This window comes from Heptranchias perlo, chromosome 4, assembly GCF_035084215.1.
Source record: "Heptranchias perlo isolate sHepPer1 chromosome 4, sHepPer1.hap1, whole genome shotgun sequence".
Lineage (NCBI taxonomy): Eukaryota > Metazoa > Chordata > Chondrichthyes > Hexanchiformes > Hexanchidae > Heptranchias > Heptranchias perlo.
The window spans coordinates 23,704,032-23,719,488 of NC_090328.1; the positions used below are offsets into that span (position 1 = coordinate 23,704,032).

General features: G+C 44.4%; 1 protein-coding gene across 4 annotated transcripts in view; it reads left to right on the forward strand.

The window, feature by feature from the left end:
* Positions 1-15,457, forward strand: part of snx25 (sorting nexin 25) — a 262,889-nt gene that overhangs the window by 170,168 nt on the left and 77,264 nt on the right. For all 4 annotated transcript variants that reach the window (XM_067982600.1, XM_067982602.1, XM_067982599.1 and 1 more), the window contains 2 exons: positions 248-438; positions 5,379-5,510. In XM_067982600.1, coding sequence (XP_067838701.1) covers positions 248-438; positions 5,379-5,510 — 323 coding nt within the window. The remainder of the gene's footprint in view (positions 1-247; positions 439-5,378; positions 5,511-15,457) is intronic.

The following is a 15,457-nucleotide window of genomic DNA, read 5'->3' on the forward strand; positions in this document are numbered from 1 at the left end:
TCACAAAGATAAGGCAGCTCTTGAAGGACAGTAAATATAGAAATGAGGTTATTATCCTTTGTCACTCTATAAAAGACCTGGCCCAGACTCCAGTTGGCTGATAGGCTGAAGCAGGCAAGGGATTTAGAATCTTTTGAAGGAGTTGTTTCAAAAAGTATTGATTGTACTGATTTTGTGAGAAATTTTCTACTTTTTTTTTTAAGCACCTTCCCAATCACCAAGTTTCTCCTTTTAATGTCCAATGCAGATAGTAAAGGAAAAGAATCAGCTGCTATGAAAGCAGATCTCCTCCGGGCTCGCAATATGAAGAGATACATCAACCAGCTCACAGTTGCCAAGAAGCAGTGTGAGAAACGAATAAAACTTCTTGGAGGTCCAGTATATGGTCAGCAGGAAGATGGTGCCTGCGATGAGACTGATGCACCTTCAAATCAAAAGGTAAAAAGAAGCCAAATGACTAAAGATACCATCACATGGTAGAGTGAACAAAGGCACCTGTAGGGAACTCAACACAATAAGTAGGAGTCCAACTTGTATTCAAAAATTGTGACATTTTATTACATTTGAGGTTTTTGCAAATTTTACTTCTATTTGTAAAAGAAAACTTCTTTGAGTGCAATCCGCACTATCAATTACATTTCACGACTCCCATGTTTTTTGTTGTTGCAGAAATTGATATAATTAATTAATTAATTTGTTTCCCTCATACCAGACAATAGCTCAACTAGCCATGACCATTGGCTATTTCTTCAGTTTCTTTTCTTCCATAATTTGTAAGCAGTTTCGTGCTTTAGTCAGACTATCCCATGAGTACTGTGTCCAGTTCAGTTTGCTGAGGCGCAAAGGAGACATTCAATGACTGGAGGCAGAGCAGAGAAGAAGCACAAGGCTGATCCTAGTCAGGGGTCCGAGTTTTGAGGTAAAACTAGAGAAATGTAGACGTTTCAAATAGAAAAGGTGGCACCTCAGAAGTGATCTTCTAGAGGTATACAAGATAGTTAAGGGAATGGTAAAAGTTAATCTGGAATACTACTTTTGGAATGTAATTTAGAGCAGGACAAGGGGGCACATGTTCAAACTAGTAAAAGGTAAATTTGGGACCAATATCAAGAAATTGTTCTTCACCTAGGTAGTGATCAACATATGGAATAGACTTCCAGATAGAGTAAAGGAAGGTGAAAACTCCAGAATCATTGAAGAAACAATTGAACACTGCAATTGGGAGACCGTAGGGTCTTTCTGGATGGATGAATTAAGATGGGCTTAATAGCCTTTCTCAACCGTAGCTGTGTTGTGATCTTGTGCCATCAGGATTATATGTTCATTTGGCAACATAATGCAGACCAGGGTTGCCAACTCTGGTTTGACGAATTCCTGAAGGTTTCATCACATGACCTCTGCCTCCATTTGTCCTGCTCCCACTATCGGTCACCTGACATGTCCATCCTCACAGCACACTGCATTCCCACGCCAATTGGAAAGCAAACACACTCTGTGTTACCAGATTGACAGTCAAGAATCATCCAATCAAACAGCCTTTTATCCCATCTCCAATATTTTTTATAAAGTGTTTTAATGCTCCTATGATATTTCTTTTCCCCGGGTTGCTTGCTAGGCGATTAATCTTTCAATCCTGGAGGGTTGGCAACCTTAGTGCAGACTGATAACCGCTTGCAATTATCTGCACATTCTAATCATGATGTGATGTTTACAGCGCAAAGGATTTTGCTGATGTCAAGCAAGTGCTTTATTAACATGAAAATTTAACCAGCATTGGAAGCCAGTGAGTAGACATGTCTGTGTGCAGAGCTCCACTTTCTATGACTAAAAAGTGATGTGGGACTGACAGTATAACTTGGATTTGCTAGCTTTGCATCATTCTTAGCAGATATTGGTCTCAAACTGGCATCCATTGTATAATTGTACCCTTAAAGATGTGACCACTTTTATTTTTTTTTAAATATAAAAACAGAAAATGCTGGAAATACTCAGGTCAGGCAGCATCTGTGGAGCGAGAAACAGAGTTAACATTACAGATTGATGACCTTCATCAGAACTGGAAGGAAGGTCATCGACCTGAAACGATAACTCTTGTTTCTCTCTCCATCGATGCTGCCTGACCTGCTGAGTGTTTTACTGCATTTTCTGTTTTCAATTCAGATTTCTAACATCCACAGTATTTTGTTTTTTTTTAGTTGGATTGCAGGAGGATCATTTCATTCAGCAAATGAGAATTGGTGTACAATGCCGGGTAATGGACCTCTTCTGCATTCTCATAACTCTGCAGGTGGTACTCTCTCCCAAAGCTGAAGGCCTTTCCACATAATTTCTTTTTCACTGTGCCAGACTCATTCATCTCCTCAATGGCTTTCACATTATTTCCCCTTTGGCACTTTACATGATGAACACAAGCATTTTTCTGTTCTACTTGCCCATGGCAGTTCTTAATTTAGTTATAAGAATTCCAATCCCTTTCTGTGCACCAAGCTGTTTATGTGGCAGTGAGGTCTAGAAAATTGCTCATAACAGATTCAAGTTGCGTGCATAATTGGAAAATACTTAAGTAATTATCGCACTGTGTTTAGACTTGCGCTTGAAAGTAATTGACACTGTTCATGACCCGCAAGGGAGTTTTACAGGATTTTAAAGCATTTAACAGCTGCAGACTAAAAGGAAAGACACAAATGCCTAATTTTCAATGTTAGCCCTTGAAACTTCACATTGAACGAAGTGTTTTTCATTTTGGAGCTATACTGACTCCAGGGGTTAATTGTAATGTGGAAGAACAGGTGTTTTTTTTTATTCGTTCATGGGATGTGGGTGTCACTGTTGAGGCCAGCATTTATTGCCCATCCCTAATTGCCCTTGAGAAGGTGGTGGTGAGCTGCCTTCTTGAACCGCTGCAGTCGGTGTGGTAAAGGTTCTCCCATAGTGCTGTTAGGTAGGGAGTTCCAGGATTTTGACCCAGTGACGATGAAGGAACGGCGATATATTTCCAAGTTGGGATGGTGTGTGACTTGGAGGGGAACGTGCAGGTGGAGTTGTTCCCATGTGCCTGCTGCCCTTGTCCTTCTAGGTGGTAGAGGTCGCGGGTTTGGGAGGTGCTGTCGAAGAAGCCTTGGCGAGTTGCTGCAGTGCATCCTGTGGATGGAACACACTGCAGCCACTGTGCACCGGTGGTGAAGGGAGTGAATGTTTAGGGTGGTGGAGGGCAGGTGGGAGGTTAAAATAATGGCTTTTTGAAGTGGGACCTCAACCTGGCTTCAACGCACCCATTTCCGGGTTTAGTCCAGGCGGATTGCCATTGGGCGGATTGTTAAAGGGGCAGTTTACCTAATTGAAATAGTTGAGGTACTTAATTTTTTGTTGATTCTATGTCTGAAACTAATTTAACCTCACCCGCATGGGTTTCCCATCGCTCCTGAATCTCGTCGGGTGAAGGAGGTGAAAAGGGCCGGATCCATGACGTAAATGCCTTCATTGCACCGCTTGTGGGCCAGGAGGAGCAGGAGTGCTTCATCCAGGCCCATCAAGCTTACCTGGCACGATCGGACCCCTGCGATATCTTCCCCCCCACACCCCCCCACCCCCGACGGCAGACCCCAACCTCCGATCTTCTGCACGGTACAGAAGATAAATTTGATGTTTAATTTTCTGATTCTTACAACTGAAGAGATTACCAGTTCACGTGTGCTTCTTGGTGATTTTTCACATTTATGAGCCGGCTTCAGCTTTGCTGTGACAACACCGATCTTCATTATCAAAGCTTTTTTTAAAAAAAAACTGTGAAGCTGGGCTTACAACTGGTTTTCACCCAAAGGATACTCTTTGGTGCCTTCTAGGATTGCATCCCCTGTTGTAACTTTAAGCAACTCTTCAAAATAATTCCTGGGTCGGATTTTTCTGTTGGGTTCTAAACTCATTCGGACGTCACCATATGTAGCCTGAGGCTCTTGAAGGTAAGTTCTGCAAACAGTACCACAGCGTCCTCTCTTGCCCCCCCCCCCGATTTCTTCCATGGCCCACGATCTCTCCCTCCCTCCTCTCCGATCCCTGGCCTTCCCTCCCGACAGCCTGTCAATCAGGCTGGCTGCTGGACACGAAACCCGGAAGTAAAATTTATTGTGTTCAATTAGGTCGTGATCGCAGATTGCAGCCCGCCACCTCTACTTCCGGGCTTCGTGTCCGATTACTACACCCCCCAACCCCCCAGCTCTATTCCCGGCTCCATGTAAAAATTATGCCCTCGGTTTCCGATTTGTATGAAAATGTGAAAACTACCAATGCTGCAGTGTTGGTTTAGGAACACTGTGAATAAAGAAATATGCTATCCTTCATGTTTTCCCTGATTCTATACTGCAGGATTCCTGATTAAAATGGAACAAAAAGCAAAATACTGCAGATGCTGGAAATCTGAATTGAAAACAGAAAATGCTGAATACACTATGCAGGTCAGGCAGCATTTGTGGAGGGTTAACATTTCAGGTCGAAAGGTCATCGACCCGAGACGTTAACCCTGCATTCCTCTCTTCACAGATGCTACCTGACTTCCTGAGTGTTTGCAGCAACTTCTGATTAAAGTGGGTCTAGCATCAACTTCAGTCAGGATTTCAATAAAGTGCAGGTGAAATCCCAGTTTGAAAACCTTTGTATACAATAACTTATTCAGCAATAAAAATGCATCATTTAATAAAAATATACTTAATGGTTAGAATTATAAAATATTCAGCTCTGCCTTGTTGGGTGAGTTAGCTCCTTTTGATGTGCTGAATATTTGAAAAATAGAAATTTTGTGCTTGTGTTCTAGTTGTTTTGGGAATTGTGTATAATGGAACCAAACATGTACAGTGGGGCTGAATGGGGAGGGGTTTAGTGAATGGACAGTCTGGACAGTGGGGCTGAAGTAAAGATTTGATGTATTGCCATTTTAAACAGTAGAGAGGGTTTCAATCCGTGTTATTTTCTGTTTGGAAATGGTGATGCTGGAGGGGCCTTTGAGTGACGTGACTGGAATGCTTCGATTTTTTTTTCCCCCCAACTGCTTATCTGCATTGTGGAGAAATACTGTAGAGATTGGAACTCTTAAATAAAACCATACATTATAACAGTGACTACATTTCAAAAGTACTTAATTGGCTGTAAAGCGCTTTTGGGACGTCCTGAGGTCATGAAAGGCACTATATAAATGCAAGTTCTTTCTTTCTTTCTTTATGCAAACAGAAAATATAGACCATCTGCAAGCTCATATAGATTTTGACATGTCAAAGGATTAAGTTGAAATTAAATTACAAAATGTCCGTCCCTCTGAGGAAATTAAAGACCATAGGTGCCGTAATAAAGTTCTGGTTAATGCAGCATATTACATTCTTGTTTTGCAGATTCTTCAGTTTGAAGAAATCTTGTCAAATCCATCCTACAGGGAACATTTCCGTGTGTACATGGAAAGAATGGATAAGAGGGCTCTCATCAGCTTCTGGGAGTCTGTTGAATACTTGAAAAATGCAAACAAGGTAACATGATTTTTGGCTCACTGTAGTGCACTTAACTTCAGTTCCGACATATTCAAATGCCTACTCTTTATCAGTGCGCCACTACATTTATGAAAGTTGTCTGTCTTTCGGATGAGACATAAACCAAGGACCTGTCCGTCCTCCCAGGTGGACGTAAAAGATCCGATGGCATTTTTTCGAAGAAGAGCAGGGGAGTTCTGCCCAGTGACCTGTCCAATATTTAACCCTCAACCAGTATCACTAAAACAGATCATCTGGTTGTTATCACATTACTATGTGCAAATTGGCTGCCGTGTTTCCTACATTACAACAGTAACAACACTTCAAAAGTAGTTCATTGGCTGTAAAGTGCTTTGGAATCTCCTGAGGTCTTAAAAGGTACTATATAAATGTAAGACTTTCTTTCTTTTTTCTGTTTGCACACCTCAGAGTATGTAGAAGTGATAGACAACCACTCGTGGGCATCTTGCCCAATAATAGTCCTGTACATGACCATTATGAATTTTGAACGACACTCGACCGAGGAATTCACATATCCAACACCACCCTTGTAGTCCCTGATATTTTTTTTTTTATTCGTTCACGGGATGTGGGCGTCGCTGGCAAGGCCGGCATTTATTGCCCTCGAGAAGGTGGTGGTGAGCCGCCGCCTTGAACCGCTGCAGTCCGTGTGGTGACGGTTCTCCCACAATGCTGTTAGGAAGGGAGTTCCAGGATTTTGAGCCAGCGACAATGAAGGAACGGCGATATATTTCCAAGTCGGGATGGTGTGTGACTTGGAGGGGAACGTGCAGGTGGTGTTGTTCCCATGCGCCTGCTGCCCTTGTCCTTCTAGGTGGTAGAGGTCGCGGGTTTGGGAGGTGCTGTCGAAGAAGCCTTGGCGAGTTGCTGCAGTGCATCCTGTGGATGGTGCACACTGCAGCCACAGTGCGCCGGTGGTGAAGGGAGTGAATGTTTAGGGTGGTGGATGGGGTGCCAGTCAAGCGGGCTGCTTTATCTTGGATGGTGTCGAGCTTCTTGAGTGTTGTTGGAGCTGCACTCATCCAGGCAAGTGGAGAGTATTCCATCACACTCCTGACTTGTGCCTTGTAGATGGTGGAAAGGCTTTGGGGAGTCAGGAGGTGAGTCACTCGCCGCAGAATACCCAGCCTCTGACCTGCTCTCGTAGCCACAGTATTTATATGGCTGGTCCAGTTAAGTTTCTGGTCAATGGTGACCCCCAGGATGTTGATGGTGGGGGATTCGGCGATGGTAATGCCGTTGAATGTCAAGGGGAGGTGGTTAGACTCTCTCTTGTTGGAGATGGTCATTGCCTGGCACTTATCTGGTGCGAATGTTACTTGCCACTTATCAGCCCAAGCCTGGATGTTGTCCAGGTCTTGCTGCATGCAGGCTCGGACTGCTTCATTATCTGAGGGGTTGCGAATGGAACTGAACACTGTGCAGTCGTCAGCGAACATCCCCATTTCTGACCTTATGATGGAGGGAAGGTCATTGATGAAGCAGCTGAAGATGGTTGGGCCAAGGACACTGCCCTGAGGAACTCCTGCAGCAATGCCCTGGGGCTGAGATGACTGGCCTCCAACAACCACTACCATCTTCCTTTGTGCCAGGTATGACTCCAGCCACTGGAGAGTTTTCCCCCTGATTCCCATTGACTTCAATTTTACTAGGGCTCCTTGGTGCCACACTCGGTCAAATGCTGCCTTGATGTCAAGGGCAGTCACTCTCACCTCACCTCTGGAATTCAGCTCTTTTGTCCATGTTTGGACCAAGGCTGTAATGAGGTCTGGAGCCGAGTGGTCCTGGCGGAACCCAAACTGAGCATCGGTGAGCAGGTTATTGGTGAGTAAGTGCCGCTTGATAGCACTGTCGACGACACCTTCCATCACTTTGCTGATGATTGAGAGTAGACTGATGGGGCGGTAATTGGCCGGATTGGATTTGTCCTGCTTTTTGTGGACAGGACATACCTGGGCAATTTTCCACATTGTCGGGTGGATGCCAGTGTTGTAGCTGTACTGGAACAGCTTGGCTAGAGGCGCAGCTGGTTCTGGAGCACAAGTCTTCAGCACTACAGCTGGGATGTTGTCGGGGCCCATAGCCTTTGCTGTATCCAGTGCACTGAGCCGTTTCTTGATATCACGTGGAGTGAATTGAATTGGCCGAAGACTGGCTTCCATGATGGTGGGGATATCGGGAGGAGGCTGAGATGGATTATCCACTCGGCACTTCTGGCTGAAGATGGTTGCAAACGCTTCAGCCTTGTCTTTTGCACTCACGTGCTGGACTCCGCCATCATTGAGAATGGGGATGTTTGCAGAGCCTCCTCCTCCCATTAGTTGTTTAATTGTCCACCACCATTCACGACTGGATGTGGCAGGACTGCAGAGCTTTGATCTGATCCGTTGGTTGTGGAATCGCTTAGCTCTGTCTATAGCATGTTGCTTCCGCTGTTTAGCATGCATGTAGTCCTGAGTTGTAACTTCACCAGGTTGGTACCTCATTTTTAGGTACGCCTGGTGATGCTCCTGGCATGCTCTTCTACACTCCTCATTGAACCAGGGTTGATCCCCTGGCTTGTTGGTAATGGTAGAGTGAGGAATATGCCGGGCCATGAGGTTACAGATTGTGCTGGAATACAATTCTGCTGCTGCTGATGGCCCACAGCGCCTCATGGATGCCCAGTTTTGAGCTGCTAGATCTGTTCTGAATCTATCCCATTTAGCACGGTGGTAGTGCCACACAACACGTTGGATGGTGTCCTCAGTGCGAAGACGGGATTTCATCTCCACGAGGACTGTGCGGTGGTCACTCCTACCAATACTGTCATGGACAGATGCATTTGCGACAGGTAGATTGGTGAGGACGAGGTCAAGTAAGTTTTTCCCTCGTGTTGGTTCGCTCACCACCTGCCGCAGGCCCAGAGACAATGTTGAGGACTCCCAGGGCCACTCCCTCCTGACTGTATATCACTGTACCGCCACCTCTGGTGGGTCTGTCCTGCCGGTGGGACAGGGCATACCCAGGGATGGTGATGGAAGAGTCTGGGACGTTGGCTGAAAGATATGTCAGGCTGTTGCTTGACTAGTCTGTGGGACAACTCTCCCAATTTTGGCAAGGAGGACCTTGCAGGGTTGACTGGGCTTGGTGTTTTGCCGTTGTCGTGTCCGGTGCCTAGTGGTCCGATGCCGGGTGGTCCGTCCGGTTTTATTCTTATTATGACTTTTCGTAGCGAGATTTTACAACTGAGTGGCTTGCTAGGCCATTTCAGAGGGCAATTAAGAATCAACCACATTGCTGTGGGTCTGGAGTCACATATAGGCCAGACCGGGTAAGGGCGGCAGGCTTCCTTCCCTAAAGGACATTAGTGAACCAGATGGGTTTTTACGACAATCCGGTAGTTTCATGGCCATCGCTACTGATACTAGTATTTTAATTCCAGATTTTTATTTAATTAATTGAATTTAATTAATTAATTGAATTTAAATTCGCCAGCTGCCGTGGCGGGATTTGAACTCATGACTCTGGATTTTAGTCCAGGCCTCTGGATTACTAGTCCAGTAACATAACCACTATGCTACCGTACCCTGTCATCTGACTCCCTTGATTAAATAGTAATCAACAAGTAGCTCTTAAGAGTTGTACAGTTTTATGATTCACTGAATCGCTTTTCCCAAAATTGGTACTTTGCCCAATAATTATGAACATTTCACAAACCTCCGATGGGTACTAGGACTGGTTGGCTATCTGTTCACAAACACATCTCCCCTTTCATGCTTTCTGGTCTCCAACATTTTTTATATAACTTCTAAATACACTTTGCAAGGTTACCTTAAATATATAATAATGCTATAAAATGGTCTCATAGTGAGTGGTGCTTGTTATTAAACTGACCGTGTAACAACTGAAGGGTAAAGGGACACTGTCCTTTTACCTATGAAGCCTGGGTTTAAATCTAACCCTTTATAATAGGAGATGTAGTATATTAGTTGTTGATCCTCAAAGTTAGTTTGGGAAGTGCAGCGTAGTTGTGATAGTTAATATGGTTTGATTCTGAGCCAAGGAAAGGGCTACGAACAAAGCCCAGGAATGAGGGGCAGAAGGAAGAAGATCCTGGGGCAACGCACAATGGTATGGAGAATAGAGCGGGAAGGGACTAGGGAGCAAAGCACATTAATGGGTGGGGCTGGGGAGCAGAGTATAGTGAAAAGGGGTGCTACGGAATGGAGCATGGGGAGAGAGGGAACAGAAAGTCAGCACAGTGGGTTTGGAAAGGAGAGCAGAGTATAGAATTTTAAAATGAAAACCACTGGATCTCGAGAGAAGCATTAACATCGTGCCGTATGGTAATGGCAGGTATTCTGAGAAATTGATGTTTTCGTAGATCCGATTTTGAATCGGAAAATTGGGATCTGTCTTTATAGAAGTTTTAAAGTACCAGAATTCTTATTTAACATTGTGGGTTCAAATCCCATCATGGCAGATTGTGAAATAGAATTTCAAAATCTGGTAATTTGTCAGCTACCACCAGTAAATACCCTTGAAAGCTGCTGGCTTGTTGAAAGTACCCAACTGGTTCACTAATGTCGTTCAGGGAAAGGAACCTGTTACCCATACCTGGTCTGGCCTACAAGTGACTCCAATCCCACACTATGTAGTTAACTCTTAATATCCTCAAGGCCAATTGGGATGAGCAATAAATACTGGCTTGCCAGTGTCGTCCACATCACAAGAACAAATGAAAAAAAGCATCAGATGGAAATTTAATAGTGTTCATGAGAACAAAAAGCTGACCATTCCTAGTGTCCATCAGCAGTTGTAGGTGATTATTGGACTAGCGACATATTTATAGTGATTGTTGTGCAAAGTACTAATTTTGGAAACCCTTTGAAGTGCATGATAAAACTTTATGGCTGGTGAGCGAGTTGGCTGATATTTGACTCTTTTTGTTAAAAAAAAATTTGTAAAGTATTGATCTAATGGCTCAAAAAATGATGCAATTCCTTTTTGCATCATCTCAGTCAGAAATGTCAGTCAAGAGGTAAGAAAGATTAAAATTTGCTCCTGCCCATTTGTAGTAAACCATATGGGCTTTATCTAGCAATTCCATTGATTTCTAATTTCTATTATTTTTATAATATACTAACAGATTGCCAATGGGTAGTCTGGTTCATGATTACGAAGTTTAGCGGCTCACCTGACCTGTCCCTTTTTAAGGGCAGTGGTCAAGTTCTCCCATTGCGATCCAGGTAATCATAGATACTTATAAAATCCTATGGTGATTGGAGGTCAGTAAATTGTTTGTAAATTTCAGACTCCAGATTAGTGACTGGCTTTTTTTTAAAGAAAAGATTGTTTGCTTCTATAAACAATGTGTGATATTTGGTGTCTGATGGATGCAAGCTAGACTCAACGCACTTTTAGTGGATCCGTCTTGGCATTGCTAATAGTAAATCAGGTGATGTGCTTTTTATAATGACAGGAGCATTATACCATGTCATGCATAAAGTATTGTTCTGCTCACCTTGCCGGCCACCCATCCTCCACCTCAATCAAGGGGAATGGAATATAGAAGTAGAGATGTTTTGCTGCAGTTGTATAGGGCGTTGGTGAGACCACATCTAGAATACAGTGTGCAGTTTTGGTCTCTTTATTTAAGAAAGGACATAATTGCATTAGAGGCAGTTCAGAGAAGGTTCACTTGACTGATTCCTGGGATGAGGGGGTTATCTTAGGAGGAAAGGTTGGACAAGTTGGGCCTGTATACATTAGAGTTTAGAAGAATGAGAGGTGATCTTATTGCAACATGTAAGATACTGAGGGGACTTGAAGGGATAGATGCTGAGAGGATGTTTCCCCTTGTGGGAGAGACTAGAACTAAGGACCACAGTTTAAAAATAAGGGGTCTCCCATTTAAGATGGAGATGAGGAGAAATTTTTTCTCTGAGGGTCGTGAGTCTGTGGAACTCCCTTCCCCAGAGAGCAGTGGAGGCAGGGTCATTGAATATTTTTAAGGCTGAGTTAGATAGATTCCTGATTAACAAGGGAGTCAAAGGTTATAGTCGGTAGACGGGAAAGTAGGGTTGAGGTTATAATCAGATCAGCCATGATCTTATCAAATGGCAGAGCAGGCTCGAGGGGCCAGATGGCCTACTCCTGCTCTTAATTCGTTTGTTCATATGTTCTTCAATAAACTTCAGCTCATCCAAAACTCTGCTGCCCGTATCCAAACCTGCACCAAATCCTGCTCACCCAACACTCCTGTGCTCACTGACCTATATCAGCTCCCGGTCCCCCAGTGCCTCTAATTTAAAATTCTCATCCTTGTGTTCAAATCCATTTGTGGTCTCGGCCCTCTCTATTTTTGTAGCCTCCTCCAGCCTGAAAACTCATTGAACCTTGCGTTCCTTCAACTCTGGCCTCTTGTGCATCCTCCGTTCCCTTTGCCTTACCATTGGCGACCGTGCTTTCAGCCATTTTGGCCTTAAGCTCAGGAATTCTCTCCCTAAATCTCTATCCTCCATTAAGACCCTCCTTAAAACCTGCTTCTTTGACCAAGTTTTTGATAACCTGTCCTAATACCACCTCCTTTGGTTCAGTGTTATTCTCTGTCTGATTACGCTTCTGTGAAGTCCTTTGAGATGTTTTTCTATGTTAAAGGCACAGTATGAATGAAAGTTTGGAGCTGTGTTTAAATGGACTGTCCCATTAAAATGGCAAAGTCTAATTTCTACAGGTGAACACAGCTAGAGATCACTCAGTTTAATTGTTTGATAAGGAAAGTGCAGATTGGAATATGCATGTTATTTTCAGGCTGCCACACAGAATGGCTCTGCATTTTAAGACTGTTTTGCGTCTGGAATATAATAGATGTGTTATTCTTAACATATATAAAGATATAGATAGATACACACACTGGATGAATGAGAACAGTACTATGGATTACAGGTGATTGTTGTGATGTGGTTCACTGGAAGATGATGTACTTTTAGTGGTTATCATGATAAGTTTATTATTCGTAGCTTTGTATCTGATGAAAGGCCTTTAATAGTCCTAAAAGCTGGGTGTAGATTTTAACTCCAGTCAGTGGGTGGAATGCCCGCCCCTTCCTGTTGGTAGGAGGCCCAGTTCACTTCAAGGGCTGGGCCTCATTACCATACCACCGGCGAGCTGCACGCCCAGAACAGGTATCAGCATGCATGCTGAATCCGTATCAACCTGCCCGGCAGGCAGATAGGTCTAAGAGCGGTGGGGTGGGGTTGGGTGGCGGGCGAGACGATCTATCAAAAGTGGACTGGAAACAGCTACTTGAAGCTAAATCAATGTCAGAGCAGTGGGAGGCATTCAAGGGGAAGATAGTGAGGGTTCAGAACAAATATGTTCCCACAAAGAGAGATGGTGGGACTGCCAAATAAAGAGCCCCCTAGATGTCAAGGAGCAAACAGGGTAAGATAAGGCAAAAAAGGGAAGCTTATGTCAGGCATCGAGAACACAATACTGCAGAAAGTCTAGAGGTGTATAGAAAGTACAGGGGTGAAATTAAAAAGGAACTTAGGAAAGTAAAGAGAGGGCATGGAAAAAATGCTGGCAAATAAAATCAAGGAAAACCCAAACATATTTTATAAATTAATTAAGAAGAGGATAACTAAGGAAAGAGTAGAGCCTATTAGAGACCAAAAAGGTAACCTATGTGTGGAGGCGGAAAATGTGGGTATGGTTTTTAATGAACACTTTGCGTCTATCTTCACAAAAGAGGGGGACGATGCAGACATTGTAGTTGAGGAGTGTGAAATATTGGATGGGATAATCATAACTAGGGAGGAAATATTAAAGTGTTTAGCATCTTTGAAAGTAGACAAATCGCCAGGCCTGGATGAAATGTATCCCAGGCTGTTAAGAGAAGCAAAGGAAGAAATAGCAGAGGCGCTGACCATCATTTTCCAATCCTCACTGGATACAGCCATGGTGCTGGAGGATTGGAGGACTGCTAAAGTTGTACCATTGTTTAAAAAGGGAGAAAGGTATAGACCAAGTAATTACAGGACAGTCAGTCTAACCTCGGTCGTGGGCAAATTATTGGAAACAATTCTGAGGGATAGTATTAAGAAAGGCACAGATTAATCCGTGCCTGTCAGCATGGATTTCATTTTTTGAGGAGGTAACAAGGAGGGTCGATCAGGGTAGCACGTTTGAAGTAACCTACATGGATTTTAGCGAGGCTTTTAACAAGGTCCCGCATGGCAGACTGGTCAAAAAAGTAAAAGCCCATGGGATCCAAGGGAAAGGGCAAGTTGGATCCAAAATTGGCTCAGTGGCAGGAAGCAAAGGGTAATAGTCGTTGGGTGTTTTTGTGACTGGAAGGCTGTTTCCAGTGGGGTTCCTCAGGGCTCAATACTAGGTCCCTTGCTTTTTGTGGAATATATTAATGATTTAGACTTAAAATGTAGGGGGCATGATTAAGAGGTTTGTAGATGACACACAAATTAGCTGTGTGGTTTATAGGAGGAAAGCTGTAGACTGCAGGAAGATATCAATGGACTGGTCAGGTGGACAGAAAATTAGCAAATGGAATTCAATTCAGAGAAGTGTGAGGCATTGCATTTGGGGAGAGCAAACAAGGCAAGGGAGTACACAATAAATGGGAGGATACTGAGAAGTGTAGAGGAACAGAGGGACCTTGGAGTGCATGTCCACAGATCCCTGAAGGTAGCAGGACAGGTAGATAAGGTGGTTAAGAAGGCAAACGGGATACATTCCTTTATTAGCCGAAGCACAGAATGTAAGAGCAGGGAGGTTATGCTGGAACTGTATAAAACACTAGTTAGGCCACAGCTTGAGTACTGCATACAGTTCTGGCCACCACATTACAGGAAAGATGTGTTTGCACTAGAGATGGTATGGAGGAGATTTACGAAGATGTTGCCAGGACTGGAGAATTCTAGGTATGAGGAAAGATTGGATAGGCTGGGGTTGTTCTCTTTGGAACAGAGGAGGCTGAGGGCTGATTCAATTGAGGTGTATAAAATCATGAGGGGCCTGGATAGAGTGGATAAGAAGGACCTATTTCCCTTAGCAGAGAGGTCAATAACCAGGGGGCATAGATTTAAAGTAATTGGTAGAAGGATTAGAGGGGAGTTGAAGAGAAATTTTTTCACTGAGGGTGGTGGGGGTCTGGAACTCACTGCCTGAAAGGATGGTAGAGGCAGAAACTCTCATTGCATTTAAAAAGTACTTGGATGTGCACTTGAAGTGCTGCAATCTACAAGGCTACGGACTAAGTGTTGGAAAGTGGGATTAGGCTGGATAGCTCTTTTTCAGACGGCACAGACACCTTTGTTGAAAACAATGGGCTCGATGTTACCAGGGCTGTGGGTTCGCGGCGGGGGGGCTATCGGGCGCGTAGGCAACGCGCCCGGTGAAATCAGTCTGCCACCCGCGCGATCGCAGCCCAATTGGATCCACTTACCTGTTCTTCCGGGTTCCTCACTGCTGATCTGTGCGTCGGGCGGGCTGCGCATGCGCAGTAAGATCTGTCAGCTGGAGGAGCTCTATTTAAAGGGGCAATTCTCCACTGACAGATGCTGCAACAAATAGCAAAAATGACAGCATGGAGCAGCCCAGAGGGAAGGCTGCTCCCAGGTTAATGATGCCTCACTCCAGGTATCAATACATGGGGTGAGGAGGAGGGGGAGGACAGAGATCTCCCCCCCCCCCCCCCCGGCGGGCGGGAGGAAGCGGCCTGCCACCAAGAAGGCCTGGCTCGAGGTGGCAGAGGAGGTCACTTGCACCACCAACATATCGCCCACCTGCACCACCAACATATCGCCCACCTGCATACAATGCAGGAGGCGCTCCAATGACCTCAGTAGGTCAGCCAAAGTGAGTACACTTACTCATTCCCCTACACTCCATCTGCCACATCACCGCCCCCACCCCACACCTCC